General features: G+C 45.0%; 1 protein-coding gene across 4 annotated transcripts in view; it reads left to right on the forward strand.

The window, feature by feature from the left end:
* The window catches only part of TLN2 (talin 2), a 196,189-nt gene that overhangs the window by 107,382 nt on the left and 73,331 nt on the right, over positions 1–15,476 (forward strand). For all 4 annotated transcript variants that reach the window (XM_017506174.2, XM_037730528.1, XM_037730529.1 and 1 more), the window contains 5 exons: positions 4,273–4,413; positions 4,864–5,045; positions 6,149–6,281; positions 9,220–9,321; positions 13,764–13,934. In XM_017506174.2, coding sequence (XP_017361663.1) covers positions 4,273–4,413; positions 4,864–5,045; positions 6,149–6,281; positions 9,220–9,321; positions 13,764–13,934 — 729 coding nt within the window. The remainder of the gene's footprint in view (positions 1–4,272; positions 4,414–4,863; positions 5,046–6,148; positions 6,282–9,219; positions 9,322–13,763; positions 13,935–15,476) is intronic.

The following is a 15,476-nucleotide window of genomic DNA, read 5'->3' on the forward strand; positions in this document are numbered from 1 at the left end:
CATGGAAAAGATAAAGGCCTCTGTCTCCTGGAGCACCCTGGAAACGAGGAGCAATGCAAGAGGAACAGATATGAACATGTTGCCCCTCAACAGTGAAATGGGCCTGGTTTTTCAGTTCCCACTGCCTGGCAGGATTTGCTGGGAGCCACGAGCTTTGCTTTTAATTCGTTATATAACAGGATAGTAGTAAAGATCATTTCACTGTAGCACATGGTACTGTATACTGAGTAGATTTCCTGTTTGAAGGAATGGTTATGTGTTCTGTCAAACAGAAAAACAGAGGAATATTTAATTCCCTAAGTGCTTAAGACAGCTGCGTATTACTCTTAAGTTTTATGCTGCTTAGTGCTGTTTTTTCTATTAACTGTGAGAATGTGCCCCAGCCTAAATCCCAGCTGCCACACCCTTATGGTCATGGAGAAGGGAGGGGAGCCTCCAGGAGAAGCCAGAGGGAGCAGGAGCGGATTACCTCACAGTGGCGCATCAGCATCAGTCACTACTGATAGCACTCTTTAAAATCCCAGAGCAGGGCTCCACAAGAATCCATTTCTGTGTTTCTGTCGCCTGCCAGGGATGGCTCTAAATGCTGGGCATTAGAAGGACCCACACCTCTAATCACAGCTGCTGTCTGTCTCCGAGTCACCAAGTACACTGTTGCTTGTTTTCTCTCTTCATTCAGCTCATTACCTAGTCTTGAATCAGAAGTGTGGAATGGAATGTTATTTTAAATGTGCAGTCACTCACATTTAGGTGCCAAGTAAAATTATGCAACAGCAGCATTTGTTTTTCTGAGAAGTTGAAGTTTGGCCTTGCCCCTCACAGCAGAGTTAAAGCTCGGGGTTTTTGCAGTTAAGCACTTCCAGTGTGTACCACAGACAGCCGATCCAGCTCTCTTGAATCGAGTTTGACTTGGCTGTGAGTATGCTTTCTTGGTCATACTTATGTTTGGATTGGGAAAGTGGCTTCTTTAGAAGGAAAAGGAAGAAGGCTCTTGGGTGTTTTATTCCTTGTTCTGTTGCCTTTGTCTAAGGTCAGCAGGAGAGAAGGGAGCCAGGAGGCTTGGGTCCTTGTTTGAGGCATGCCAGTGCAAGCAAGGTGACCATGGCAAATCATGTCAGTTTCCAGATGCTGGTTTTATTGTCTGGAGAATTGGGGGTTTAGTATTAAAATGTTTTCAGGGCCCCCTGTAGCCCCAAAGTCCATACATCTTTGATTTTATGCATACCCAGAAATTATTTCTCCCAGGTCTCCGTGGGATTTTGCTAAGGGGGAACACTCGGGGCAGGCTCCAGGTTTGGGAGCATTCTTGTCCTGGTGGGTCCTGGACATAAGGCTAAATTTACCCTTTCATCATCATGGCTGGTATGTCAGACATTCTGTGATATGCTTGCTTGACATTTCACCATTGGGCAGCTCTGGGTATTCAGTTTACTTGAGTGGCTCTGCTGTGCCCAATGGAAGCAGAGTTTTTTAGAAGTGAAATAATACCTGTGCAAACCATCCTTTTTTTTTTTTTTTTTTTTTTTTTAAGGCAATAACTTGTCCTTTTTGAGAATGGAAAATGATTAATGTAGCTTGCTATTCTAGTCCATGTTATTCAAGGCCCTGTGCTGCAAATAGCAATGGGCTGTATGTTAATATGATTCTAGGGCCCATGCTCAAAACAAAAGCTCCAAACAAACCAGCCTTTTATTCTAGTAGTGCTGTCTATGAAACCTACACAATTAGAAACCCATTTCTTGAGATTGCCCTTGAGTAGTCATCATCTTAGTTTGAAGAAGTTCAGCTTAGCGTTGCTGGTTTGATTGGCTGCCCTTCTTCCCAATAGATTGAGAGGTTTGTGGGAGTAGAAAGGGGAAGGGAAACGTGGAGAGGTAAGAAGCAGGAAGGGGAGCAGCATCGAGGGAAGGCCAGCATCTCCTGTTGAGCTAAAAGTCGTGCGATCCCAATGGAAGGGGTATTACGGAGAAAGCCATGTAGCCACTCCACAGTTCCTTTTGAGTTTTTTCCACTCCAGAGTCCACTCTTACAATCAGCTTGTTTCACACCTTTGCCTATGTTTGGGCCCACCTGTGTCAGGCTCCTGCTTAGTGGCACCCACCCTGCCTGGCACTGATGTTCTCTAATTGCTCTGAAGTCTGGTAAATCCAGACCTCCAGGGATCTACCAAACTTCAGAGCAATATTAACAGTGCAACAAAATCAGAGTGCCAAGGTGGTTCACTTCTATGTGGCCAGTGCCAGCAACGTAAATCAACATTTACCAAGTGTGTAAGTGGCAGTGAGAAATGAGGCTTTATATATGAGCAAGAAGTAGCAGGTGTGCAAGGGGTTCCATCGGGCCTGGAAGAATGGCAGAACTGGAGAGGTGAGGGTAGGGTCAGGGCCTGTCTGGTGGGGGAGGGGCATGAGCCAAGGCGAGCCAGGCACTATATTAGCATAAACGAAAATAGCCAGGCTTTTGGGAATTTCTCTGAAAATATTACATTGTGGGTATGTAATTATTGTCCCAAGTTGCCAAGGCTTGATTGGAGTGTCGTTGCTATTCAAAAATCGCCTTCAAACCAACAGTGCCTGCCTCCTCTTGCCTTACTGAAAAACAGAAAAGCCCATATCTCAGATCTGCTTTGCTTGGTAATGCTGGTGCCCCTGTTTTTTTTTTTCTAATTGTGTAAATTGATTTCATATGTTGATCATAAGGGTTAAATTAAAAGTTTTATTGGTCATTTAACAAAAGATGGGCATTTTTCTGCAAACCTAACTGCCCTCTTGATTGTAGCCTTTCTCTGGGAGGGAGGATTTCTGTATTTGGGTCACTGGCTATAGTTTCCAACAGCCTTGATTCTGAGGAGGTGACATCCAGGGCTGGGAACCTCATCGAAATGTTCACCCTTTATGAGGCAGCCTGGCATGGTTCACAGGCCACATTCCTGGATTCGCGTCCATGCAGGCCATAAATCAGCAAAAGGCCTGAGCCCTCTGTGCCATTGTGTTACCAGCTGTTAGGTTTTTTTTTTTTTAATGATGAAGCATAAGATGCATATAGAGAAAACACACACTATGTGTAGAGTTCATTGAATTTTCTCTTTTTTTTTTTTTTTGAGACGGAGTTTCACTCATGTTACCCAGGCTGGAGTGCAATGGCGCGATCTCGGCTCACCGCAACCTCCGCCTCCTGGGTTCAGGCAATTCTCCTGCCTCAGCCTCCTGAGTAGCTGGGATTACAGGCATGCACCACCATGCCCAGCTAATTTTTTGTATTTTTAGTAGAGACGGGGTTTCACCATGTTGACCAGGATGGTCTCGATCTCTTGACCTCGTGATCCACCCGCCTCGGCCTCCCAGAGTGCTGGGATTACAGGCTTGAGCCACTGCGCCTGGCCTCATTGAATTTTCTCAAGCGGAACACCACCTTGGTAATTCTAGCCAGATTAAGAGACAGAGTGTTACTGGCACCCAGAAGCTTTCCTTATACTGCCTCCAGTGTTACCTGCTCTTCTCACCATCTAGATTAGGTCCACCTGTGTTTGCACTTGGTACTAATGGAATTGTACAGGAAGTACCCATTTGTGGGTGACCTATTTTGTTAAAAATTCTGTTTGCGAGATTTGTTTGAATGATCGGGGGTAGTTCCAGTCTATTCCTTCCCATTAGATTGGATTGTGTTCATTTCAACATGATGACGGCTATGCCTACCTTACCTCCATCAGTCATTAGGCAACACCCAGGTAAAACTTAGAAAAAGTGATATGAACCGCCAGTCCAAGAATCTGTTTAAAGTTCAGACTTATAATAGTGGCAAATAAAAAGTCTTATTTGTGGAAAAAAAAAAAAACTTAGAAAAAGTTAAAAGTACTGCTTTAAAATACAATAAAGCATGTTTATTGTTTGGTAGAGAATAGACTTAATCTGAGTAAAAGTGAAGATCACAAGGATTATAGTCTCAAAAGTGAGGAGGAAAGTAGCTCTGCTGCCCGGCCTGGCACAGAGGGTCACGGGGCGCTGAAGAGCTTCCTGTGAGTGGAAAGCTGACTGCAGAGTCAGTTGTCCTGTGAGCTACACATTTGTCTTTAATTCTCTGCAGTTGCTAACAGGGCCCCTCTGCTTGATGGCAGGGGTCTCTTTAGTCAGTTCTCATTTACTGTTTATGAGGTCGCCAAACATTTTCAGCGTTCCCATTGAACCACCTTCTTTCACTAAGAGGTGATTATTGTAGTTCAGGAATAATCAGTGCTTCTCAATCGGACAGAATCTCCCTGTTTTCTCCCATCAGGCTCTGGATGGGGATTTCTCTGAAGACAATCGCAATAAATGTCGCATTGCCACTGCCCCCTTGATTGAAGCTGTGGAGAACCTGACGGCATTCGCATCTAACCCTGAGTTTGTCAGCATTCCCGCCCAGATCAGCTCCGAGGTAGGGAGTTTGTGCAGAAAGATAATACTAAGATCTTTGGCTAACTTTGTGTGGCACCGAATGAGTTAATAGTTAAAACTCCGAAAGCTGTCTCTATCAGCATGTAGGCTACTATTACTCTTGTCAGTTACAGCATGCGCACAGTTAGTGAAACTCCGTGACTACACATCTCTTGAGAGATAATGTATATGTAGAGAACAATCTTACTGCCTAGATTTGGGGCCATTCTTGGGATGTGGCACACTCAAAAAATCCTGTTTAAAGGGTAAACATGGGCTTAAGTCCCCACCATGCAGACCCCAAGCAATCCAGTCTTCATGGTTCCCTGCCCTCTTTATCTCCTTCAAAGGGCAGAGGCGGTGATTTGGCAAAGAACAGGACCTTTCAGGGCCCACCTCATTCACTTGTATCTTCGACCCTGACTTTGATTTCTCTGCTATTTGGTCTCAGGGCTCCCAGGCACAGGAACCAATCCTGGTCTCAGCCAAGACCATGCTGGAGAGTTCATCGTACCTCATTCGCACTGCACGCTCTCTGGCCATCAACCCCAAAGACCCTCCCACCTGGTCTGTACTGGCTGGACATTCCCATACGGTGTCCGACTCCATCAAGAGTCTCATCACTTCTATCAGGTCAGTTTCTCATGTGGAGGTTGCTGCCAGCCTGCATCTCAGCAGGGCAGGAGGAGGATAAGCCCATCAGGCGTTTTACTTAATAGTGATGTTGTTGATCATTATCATCATCTTTTTCTATCTCTTTGGGACCAGAAGCACTGGTCACAATAGTAATTGCTAACCAAAGTACTTACCATGTATCAAATACTATTCCAAATGTTTTATCTGAATTACCTTATTTGAACATCACAACAGTCTTGTAAGGTACCACTGCCATTATTTCCATTGTACTGATGAAAAAATTAGGGCAGAAAAAATTTGGTTAATATCTCCAAGATCACCTTAAGGCCCGATGGCTGTCTAATCACTGTACCGCATCGTCGGTATCTAGGAGTTTAAGCATTGAGTACCCTTGTTTATTTGGCAGGATTTGGGGTTGCCTTTAGTTTGCTAATAAGACAAAGAATATTCTAGGGCCTGCAGTAACTCTGAGCATCTCTGACCTCCTTGGTGATAGTGGGAGCCTAAAAAGATATCCCCAAATAGACATAACATTTCTGAAGTTAACCAATTAATACCTCACAGCATGAAATTCTTCTCTTTCCTTAATTATATTTTGCTTCCTAGTTGCTTTTGAAGCTCAAAACCACAGTGAACTAACTTTCTTAATGCCTTGCAAAGAAAAATTCACTACATGTTTTAATTCCTACTGTAGTCCAGGACTTTGTGACTAGTATGCAACGTGGAAAGTGTGGTACATTTGCACTGGAAATAGTGCTGACCTTTTTTTTTTTTCCAAATAAGAATTGTATGCTTAAGCCAGTGCATAGAGAATCCAAGTCCAAATTGCTCCCTTTGCAGTTGCCTGCTATGAGCCTAAGGTGGAGGGCAGGGCAGGACCATATTCTTTCCACCAGAAACAAGTAGAGTTATCCGAAGAGTTAAGGAATGCATGGGCTGTGCAATGAGGCGTTGCCAACCAAGGGTCAGGGATTCTTCCTGAAAAGGAGGGGATCAAGTCAGGGAGGACATGGACAGGGATCCTGGCCCACCAGTGCTGGAGGAGGCTGTGGGACCTGAGCCCCATGGAGCCTATGTCTAGCTTGCACTGTTCCTTCCAGGGACAAGGCCCCTGGGCAGAGGGAATGTGACTACTCCATCGATGGCATCAACAGGTGCATCCGGGACATCGAGCAGGCCTCACTGGCTGCCGTTAGCCAGAGCCTGGCCACAAGGGATGACATCTCTGTGGAGGTAAGCTGGGGATCTTGGAGCCTGCTTAGCAGCCTCTAGATATGTTGAAGAATCTCAGCATCAGACTTGGAGGGTTAAAGGTTGTGGGGCCAAGATGTTTCTGTTGCTGGAGTTTCACCATTACACAGACTTCCTCTGTGGAGCCAACCTGGGAACTTTTTGGAGAGGGTAGAGCAGATGCCAAGTAGAGGAGGGTGGCTTGGGGGAAGGAATACATGTACTGGGGTGGAAAGTTCAAATGTGGCTGAAATTTGGGGGGAAAATATCTATCAAGGTAATTTAGGGGTAAGATGGATACCCTGTTTGCTTTAACACATCAGTAGAGTGGATCTAGGCATGTAAATTTTCAATGATTCTCTGTTGTCATATTTCACCAGCATGCTTTCTAGTTAGTTGGCAAATTCAGCATTAAACTAATGATTTGGTCTGTTGAGAGAGCAAGGATTCTGCCCTAAGTTATTCAATATCTAGCATTTGAGGACTTTGGCATCCCATTATTAATTTAAAGCCACTTTGCCCCCTCTTGCTTGTTTTTCCAAAGTTGAGAATGGAATTTTCCTGCTTTTTCCCTTTGGGTTTTTTCTTTTTTTTCTTTTTTTTTTTTTTGGAGACGGAGTTTCGCTCTTGTTACCCAGGCTGGAGTGCAATGGCGCGATCTCGGCTCACCGCAACCTCCGCCTCCTGGGTTCAGGCAATTCTCCTGCCTCAGCCTCCTGAGTAGCTGGGATTACAGGCACGCTCCACCATGCCCAGCTGACTTTTTGTAGTTTTAGTAGAGACGGGGTTTCACCATGTTGACCAGGATGGTCTTGATCTCTTGACCTCGTGATCCACCCGCCTCGGCCTCCCAAAGTGCTGGGATTACAGGCGTGAGCCACCGCGCCCGGTCCCCTTTGGGTTTTTTCTATTACCTGTCCAAAGGTTCCTGATTTTTACTTCTTTCACCACTGAAAGCACAGTGCTTGACATGCAGAAGGTGCTTAATAAAAATGGATGGTCTGTTTATTGATGTTTATCTTCCTGCCACTGAATTCATTAACAGTCAGCTTTCAGCCCAGAGTTAATATTGCTCATTTTTATTAATAGAGCTGTCTATTTAGCTACACCTTCACCATCCTATTTCCAAAAACAGAAAGAAGGAATGAATTTTCTCAGACTGTGTGGGATGCCAGAATTATTCTTTTGAACCTGTTGGTAAAGTCCGTATGTGTATGCATCAGGACAGTGCAGGTAAATGTACCACCTGACAGACTATCACCAGCTGAACAGGCCTTTCAACCAGCACCCAGATCAAGAAGCAAAGATGAGGCTGGGCACCGTATCTCACACCTGTAATTGCAGTACTTTGGGAGGCTGAGGCAGGCAGATCACTTGAGATCAGGAGTCCAGACCAGCTTGGCCAACATGGTAAAACCCAGTCTTTACTAAAAATACAAAAATTAGCCAGGCATGGTGGTGGTCGCCTATAATCCCAGCTACTTGGGAGGCTGAGGCAGGAGAATCACTTGAACCTGGGAGATGGAGGTTGCCGTGAGTGAGCCAAGATCACACCACTGCCCTTAAGCCTGGGCAACAGAGCAAGACTCCATCTCAGAAAAAAAGCAGCAAAGGTGACCAGCACCCCAGAAGCCCCCTGCTCCTCCCATCCTGTCACCATGTTCTCCCCAGCCCAGTACATCCTCTGCTTTAACTCCCTCACTAGGAAGAGAACTCTTCTCCTTTAACTGCGTGTGCTCCCTAAACATACATCATATTTAATTTAACAAACCATCTGTAATAAAATAGCACTGTTGGAATATTCTTGCATTCTTGACTATAATCACATTATGAATGTGAAGATAATAAGTAATTAGCTAAATAAAACCCTTGGACGCCTTGGAAGTTTCTCTCTGCCCGCTCCCATCTGTCTCTATTTCTCTTTTCTCTTTTCTTCTTCTTTTTCCAGAGTTTTATTTTCAAGTTTGCATATTAGTCTGCTCCTCTTGTTGAGGACACTGTGCCCCCATTCCCCATGGCCCATAGGCATCATTGTTCTGTGGGAAAGTAGCCAAGGCTAGAGTCTCGTTTCTGATGAGCAGGACGTCGCCACTTTGGCGAAGTTCACTCAATTCTATGCTGGTGTGTGCAGACCTAAAATGCCCAGTGCTCTGATGTATTAATCCTGCATCTATCAAGTGAAGTTCCTATGAATAGTCGTACAAAGGGATCTGATCTTTCCTGCCACTGGCTAATAATCTCCACCTTTGAATTCCCCATCCCCCACATTCTCAGAGTCATCTGGGTATCTTGGTCTGTCTCTTTACAGCATGATTTAATTCTTTGGGGCTGGAGAGATTAAACGATCTCTCAAACCTGAGAAGCAATGCCTTGAGGGCACCGTTTTTAATATTTGCATGCACACCACAAACAGTGGATTGAGGTCTGTGCTGAGCTCAGTGGGCATCTTAGCATTTTCACAGTGTACTGTTTGGGAAGCAGTCCTGCTTTCAAAGAGCTAATCTCATTTTTACGTCACTCTCTATCCTTAAGGGTTATTAGTTCTGAGAATACAGCGACCTAGGATGTTCCCTCAGACCCCTCAACTATCTGCCTGCATTTGGACAAAGTTGTCATTCCTTCTTGGAAAGCCATGGCTGTTTCGCATATCCATTAATTACGCCAAGTAACCTAAAGTAAAGATAACAGTAACATCAGTTGTTAGGGTTGACAGGAGCAAGAAGCCAGATCCAAAAGCATCTCTCAGGCCTGCTTCTTCTCTTCCTTGGGAGGAGGCATCACTGAGAAGGTCAGGGCAGGGCACAGTGGCTTGATGGCAACACACAGGCATTTGACGTCTGTGTTACATGGCCTTTCTCATTTTTCAGAAGGGGCTTTTTGAATGAGTGCAGCTCTGTGGGGATCTGTTATGGGATGAACTTGACACTTCTCTTCTTATCAGGCCCTTCAGGAGCAGCTGACTTCGGTGGTCCAGGAAATTGGGCACCTTATCGATCCCATCGCCACAGCGGCTCGGGGAGAAGCAGCTCAGCTGGGACATAAGGTAATGCACAGCGAGGGAACCCTGTGAGGGTGTGCATGTGATCACAGGAGAGGGGGTTTTACTGACTTTACTGTTAGGGTTCCCAAAAGCCTGGGATGCAAGTATTGTGCCTGAGTCCCATGCTGGTTTAAGCTGCAGAAAATAACACTGAACCTCTCTCTGGCATCCTCTCCAGAAATGATCAGTTCAGGATCTGTTTTTACCTAGAGTTCAGAAGAAAACTTCAGTGCAGCTTTTCTGGTTTGGCCAGAGACGTTAGCCAGCTTGGCATTTACAGCCGTCCATTGCAGTCAACCTTTGCTGAGAGAAGCCAGACACTGAAGCAGACACTCCCAGCCTGGAGTCTGCCACCTTTTGTCCCTGGCTGGCTGGCTAGCCAGCCAGCCCCATTCTGGTGTGTTTAAGAGTACATTATTCTTTTGTGGTTTGTAACATAGTGTCTACTCTTAGGCATAATGAGGCAAAGCAGACTTCTCCCTGGATGGCCAAACCCTCCCTAGGTTTCCACTCCAGGGGAGCCATTCAACTGAGGGTTTGTCCCCAGGTTGTGTTAAGTGCCAAAAGACGTTTTGCCTGGTTGGGGTTCATTTTGCAAATTCTTCAAGGACAATGGGCTTGTTATGCAGCCTGTGCCTCAGTAGGGAGAGGCCAGAAATTGGATTTTTAACCACCTTGGGCTTCCTAGCATTTTATCAGTGCAGCCATCAGTACAGATGTACATCTATACTGGACAGTAGCCAGAATCTTCTTGGCAGGTATCGATCTTAGAAAATCAATATTCTTGCTTTTTCAAATTACAGAATAGCTTAAGGGCCTACTCACCTTCCCACTGGTTCCAAGTGGGGATTTTTGAGATTTGAAATCTCAAAGGCCAGTGTGTCTCTGCCTTTATAAGTGTGGCACATTTCATTTCTTAGCTGAGTTTCTTTATGCGGTAATTAGAAAAGGGCTTGTCCACCTGTGTGAAGAGGTTTGCAGGGATAGAAGGAATGGTCTGGCCACTGGGGCCACTGCCTATGTGACCATCAGAGAAACTGAGTTTAGAAGAGAAGCTGCGCTGGACATTTTTTCAGCAGTTAATTTGATTCCAGAGCTTTGTAATAAAATATTTCTGGATGTCTTTGGAGGACAATACCCATGTCTCTGCAGATACTTCATTAGTATACAAGATTAATCCCTATGTTAGTGGTTAGCATCAAAAGAAACATAATGTATTTATGCCACTTGACTTATAAATTTTCTCTTGGCCTTTGGGCTAGTCTGTCTCTTTCCTTCTAAAAGAGTTTTGGACAGAGTCAGACTATGGTCCCTCTATCCAGAAGAGCCCTAGGAGTTACAGCCACATTTTCCCAAGGCTTCATTACAGTGCTCAAGTGGGGCACCAGATCAGCAGCTTCCACAGCACCTGACAGTGATAAGAAATGCAAATTCTCAGATCTCAGCTGTGTTCATAAAGTTGTGTGGCTTCAAACAACAGAAATTTATTCTCTCGTAGACTTTAGAGGCCAAAAGTCTAAAATCGTAGCAGGGCCGTGCTCCTTATGGAGACTGTAGAGTGGATTCCTTGGAGTCTACTTTGTTTTTTCCTTTTTTGGGAGGTGGGGACAGAGTCTCACTCTTTCACCCAGGCTGGAGTGCAGTGGCACAATCTCGGCTCACTGCAACCTCTGCTTCCTGGGTTCAAGCAATTTTCCTGCCTCAGCCTCCTGAGTAGCTATGATTACAGGCATGCGCTACCACGCCCAGCTAATTTTTTGTTTTGTATTTTTACAAGAGATGGGGTTTCACCATGTTGGTCAGGCTAGTCTCAAACTCCTGACCTTGTGATCTGCCCACCTTGGCCTCCCAGAGTGCTGGGATAACAGGCGTGAGCCACCGTGCCTGGCCTTGTTCTTTGCTTCTTATGTTTTCCTGTGGCTTCTGGTGTTCCTTGACTGTGGCACTGATCCCTGCTTCCATAGTCACGTTGTCATCTGCTCTTCTGTGTTTCTTCTGTCTCGTGGTTGGACACTTGTTATTGGATTTGGTGCCCACCCAGGGAATCCAGGATGATCTCGTTTCAAGATCCTTAAACCTAAATTTCAAGGTTGCAGGGATTTGGATATGGACATATCTTTTGCAGGGTCACCATTCAATCCACCTGTGTACCTCAACCTAGGAATGAACGTCATGTACCAAACACTCAAAATTCTGTGTTATTTTAATGCATGTGCTAACCCAAGCGAGGATGTTTCCTGTTCTGTCATGTATCAAGAACAAAAGATATTAAAGTCCTTGCCAAGCTTCCTAAACACACAGAAAAGTGCATGTCTTCAAAAAGCTTTGCCTGTAATATGTGAGCACTGGGTCTTTACTGAGAGCTTCCTATATGGCAGTTAGCGTTGTGGAGGGCTTTTGTGTACATTAATTCTCCTACCAGTCCTGATGAACTCTCAGTGCTATTGTTAATCCCCATTTTACAGATGAGGAAACTGAAGTGGAGCAATTGAAACAATGTGCCAAATATTTCTCAGTAAGGAATTGAGAGGGAAGATTCAAATCCAGTGATTCTGAGGCCAGAGCTGATGCCCTGCTACCTCCGTGGGGAAGTCGGGCTCCCGTTTAGTTGTTGTGTTTAATTATTCTCAGCACACAGTAACAGCTGACATTTGACAGTTGCATTGATGAACTATACTTTTAAAATAATAAAATTAACCTAGAAAACATGTAAGATTCTAATGCATTAAGCATTTTAACTCCTCCTTTAGGACTTAAAGAACCACCCTAAGCCCTCACCCCTGATGACCCCTATGTGCCCCATTTCCTTTGACAGTGATACCAGTGCGTTTCCTGGGGATGAAGATGAAATCAAATGCAAGCGTGTGGAGCCGCTGCCTATGGTTGTCCAAGCCGTCCCTTCCACAAAGGCATTTGGCCGAAGTGGAAAGTAGGGATCAAAATTCAGCCCATGCTCTGCCCTGGCATCAATCGTGTCTGCCGAAAGCACCCTTTTACAATTCACCCAAAGGCACCCTAAGGACCAGCAACAGCTCTATTCACCAGATTTGAAACCTATTTGTAAGATAACCATAGAGGAGATAACAAAGTACAGATATGTTCATTGTTGGCCAATAATCATGTCTCATTATTGGCGCTAATTAAGTTTGATTTTTTTGGACACATTCCCCCACCTTGCCCCAGCTACCACCCCCTGATCATCCCCCACCTCCTGCTGCTGGCCCAGTAACTGCTCATGTGAGTGGTCTTCCTGTCCACATCCCCACAACACTCATTCTTCCAACATGTGATGGGAAGAAGCGGTTAAGGGAGGTGCTGGCTAAAGGTTTGAACTTAAGTGCTCTTGAAGGGCATAATTTAGCCATTAGTCATTACCGCACAGAATGAGGCATTGAACAGAAAAGTATGATTAGTGCCATTGTATTTTATCTGAGTGAGAAAAGATTCTGAGAGGGGATAGATCCTAGTATCTGAAGTGAATGTAGCAAAATGTTAAGATCTCATATTCTGATGCCAGGTAGAGGGGCATCCAAACACCAAATGATAAAGTCTTAAAAGTGCAGTGTTACAACAGCAGCAGGACTGGAATCACAGTGAAAGTGACAGATATCATGGATCATGGCCGTTGAGAGCCAGGGCTGTGGGTTGGGATGCTGCTGTCTCCACCTCTCGGCTACGTGAGATGGAGCATGCATCGCAGTGAGGAAATGGATGCTAAACTTTTAGCAGAGAGCCTGGCATAGGGGATGTGCCCACTAGATATTTACGGCACGTGGTCAATAGCTCCCAGCCAGTAGGCGAGCTTCGGTGAGCATGGATGGATATGCAGGGTATTGCCCTCCTGGAAAGAGGCCTGTGCGGGAGCAGTGGTTCATATCGGGATAGGCTTTATTTGTTCTCCCAAGTTGGGCTAATCATAAACAGAGCATCTAGGCTTATGTGAAATCATTTGTGCTTTTATTCCAAATCAAGGCTTGGTCAAAATGCTTCGGGCAAAAGGCAGTTGGGATTGGCTTCCTACAAAGCTTTTGAAGGTTCCTTTCATCTGATTCTTCTCTTTTCTGCTCTCCTGCTACCTTATCCTTCCTCCACTCCCCATTCCTCCTCAGTTTGCAAGATGTCTTTAGTCCTTCTAAAATTTTTTAATTTATAGAATTTGACAGTTTGTAAAACTGAATTCAATTCTCATATCTAACTCTGGATCTCAGAATGGGTTTCTTAGCACTTCCACCATATTTAGAGAGATGAAGAACTCCCCAGAGAAAGTAAAAACCAAGCAAGAGTACATTAATTAGGAAGCACTTTCAGCAGTAAATTGCAGCAGGTCTGCCTCTTCATGTGAGTCTGCCCAGCCCTGCTCCCCTCCTGCTCCATACCATGGAGCCCCTGAAGGAGACATGTGTATTTACACGATACATCTGTGGCTTTTTTTTCTTTCTTGAAAGGTGACACAACTGGCGAGCTACTTTGAGCCCTTGATCTTAGCTGCAGTCGGTGTGGCCTCCAAGATTCTTGACCATCAGCAGCAGATGACAGTGCTGGACCAGACCAAGACGCTCGCAGAGTCTGCCCTGCAGATGTTGTATGCAGCCAAAGAAGGTGGCGGAAACCCCAAGGTATGGTCCAGGATATCGGGGACTCACTTAGGACCACTAAGAAGCCATCATGCATTCCTGCTGTAATGTGTTCCTCCAGGAAAAAACACTTCCAGTTCTTGTCGGTGGCATTTGAGCTCCTGCTCTGAGATCAGAAATAATCTGTTGGCCTTCCCAGGGTTCTTAGGGAAGAAACCAAGAAATATACATAATTAAGGCTTTTTTATAAGGTGCTCTTTTCTTGACAGAATGTGCAGACAAGTGTCCTTGGGGAAGAATAATATGTGGTGTGATGATTACAGGAATGAAAACCGTAATGCTTACTGGGTCCCTGCTCAGTGTTGACACCCAGTTTGCACAAAGGAACGCTCTATTGTGCTCCAGTGAATGTCATTTCCGTTCCTAGTGCTTAAGAGACTGCAGTTTAATATGAAAACCTCCCATACCAGTTTGTAAGAGGAACATTTCTTCAGCCTGTCATGTCACCCAGCTGCTTTAAGTGGCCAAGTATGATGACAGCCTGTCATAGGTGACTTTGCCCCACATTTTAATCTGAACTTGGGAACTGAAGAAGAGAGAACAGCATATGCAAAGGCATAGGTAGATTTATTAAAGGGTTGTGGTTTCTTCAGGAATAGTGAGTGGTCTCATCTATCTGGAACACGCAGAGTGGAGGGACCACCAGGCGGGAGGTTGGACTGGGCTGTAGGGTGACAGGTCTCTTCCGCATTACAGACTTCAGTCTTTATTGTAAACAGTGAGGAGCCATTGGTGGTCTTTAAGCTGGGGAATGGCACAACCAGTCCACATTTTAGAAACATTAACCTGGTAGCAGTGTGAATAATGTCACGGACTTTCATTTTCTTTCCTTTCTTTCTTTTTTTTTTTGAAATAATGTCTCAGTGTATTGTCCAGGCTGGTCATGAATTCATAGACACATGTGTTGTTCCTGCCTCAGCCTCCAAAGTAGCTGGGACCATAGGCACGTACCACCATACCTGGCTAGCCTGCTTGCTCATTTATTTACTTATTTACTTAATGAATTAATTAGAGATGGGGTCTTGCTATGTTGCAGGCTCATCTGGAACTCCCGGCCTCAAGCAATCCTCTCTCTTTACCCTCCCAAGTACCTGGAATTATAGGTACAAGCCACAGCACCCAGCTTGGACTTATATTTTCTATGTTCAATTTTTTTCATTCCTGTACTTGGCTGTTACTAAGAGCCTCATTCTGGGGATGCTGAAATATTAAGTGCCAGCCACTGTCCTCAAGCTGTTCAGAGTCTTTTGGAAAAATAAGTTGGGTTGCCGAAGTGGTGGATTAGAGCGAGAACAGCAATTCCGTTTTGACTGTGCTGGAGCGATAGTAGGGTACCTTGCAGTCACGCCAGCCCCCTTTTCACCCTCCCCAAACTGGAGGAGGCAGAACTCATCCTCTGACTTACTTCTGGGTTGTCTTTTCTCCAGGCTGTTTACTATCACATGTCCCCACCTGAGGGTTTCAGTACTAAGAAAATGCTTCAAAAGAGGAGTTTTCTGGTTTTTTTTTTTTTTTTTTTTTTTT

The sequence above is a fragment of the Cebus imitator genome, unplaced genomic scaffold (assembly GCF_001604975.1).
Source record: "Cebus imitator isolate Cc_AM_T3 unplaced genomic scaffold, Cebus_imitator-1.0 Scaffold350, whole genome shotgun sequence".
Taxonomy (NCBI): domain Eukaryota; kingdom Metazoa; phylum Chordata; class Mammalia; order Primates; family Cebidae; genus Cebus; species Cebus imitator.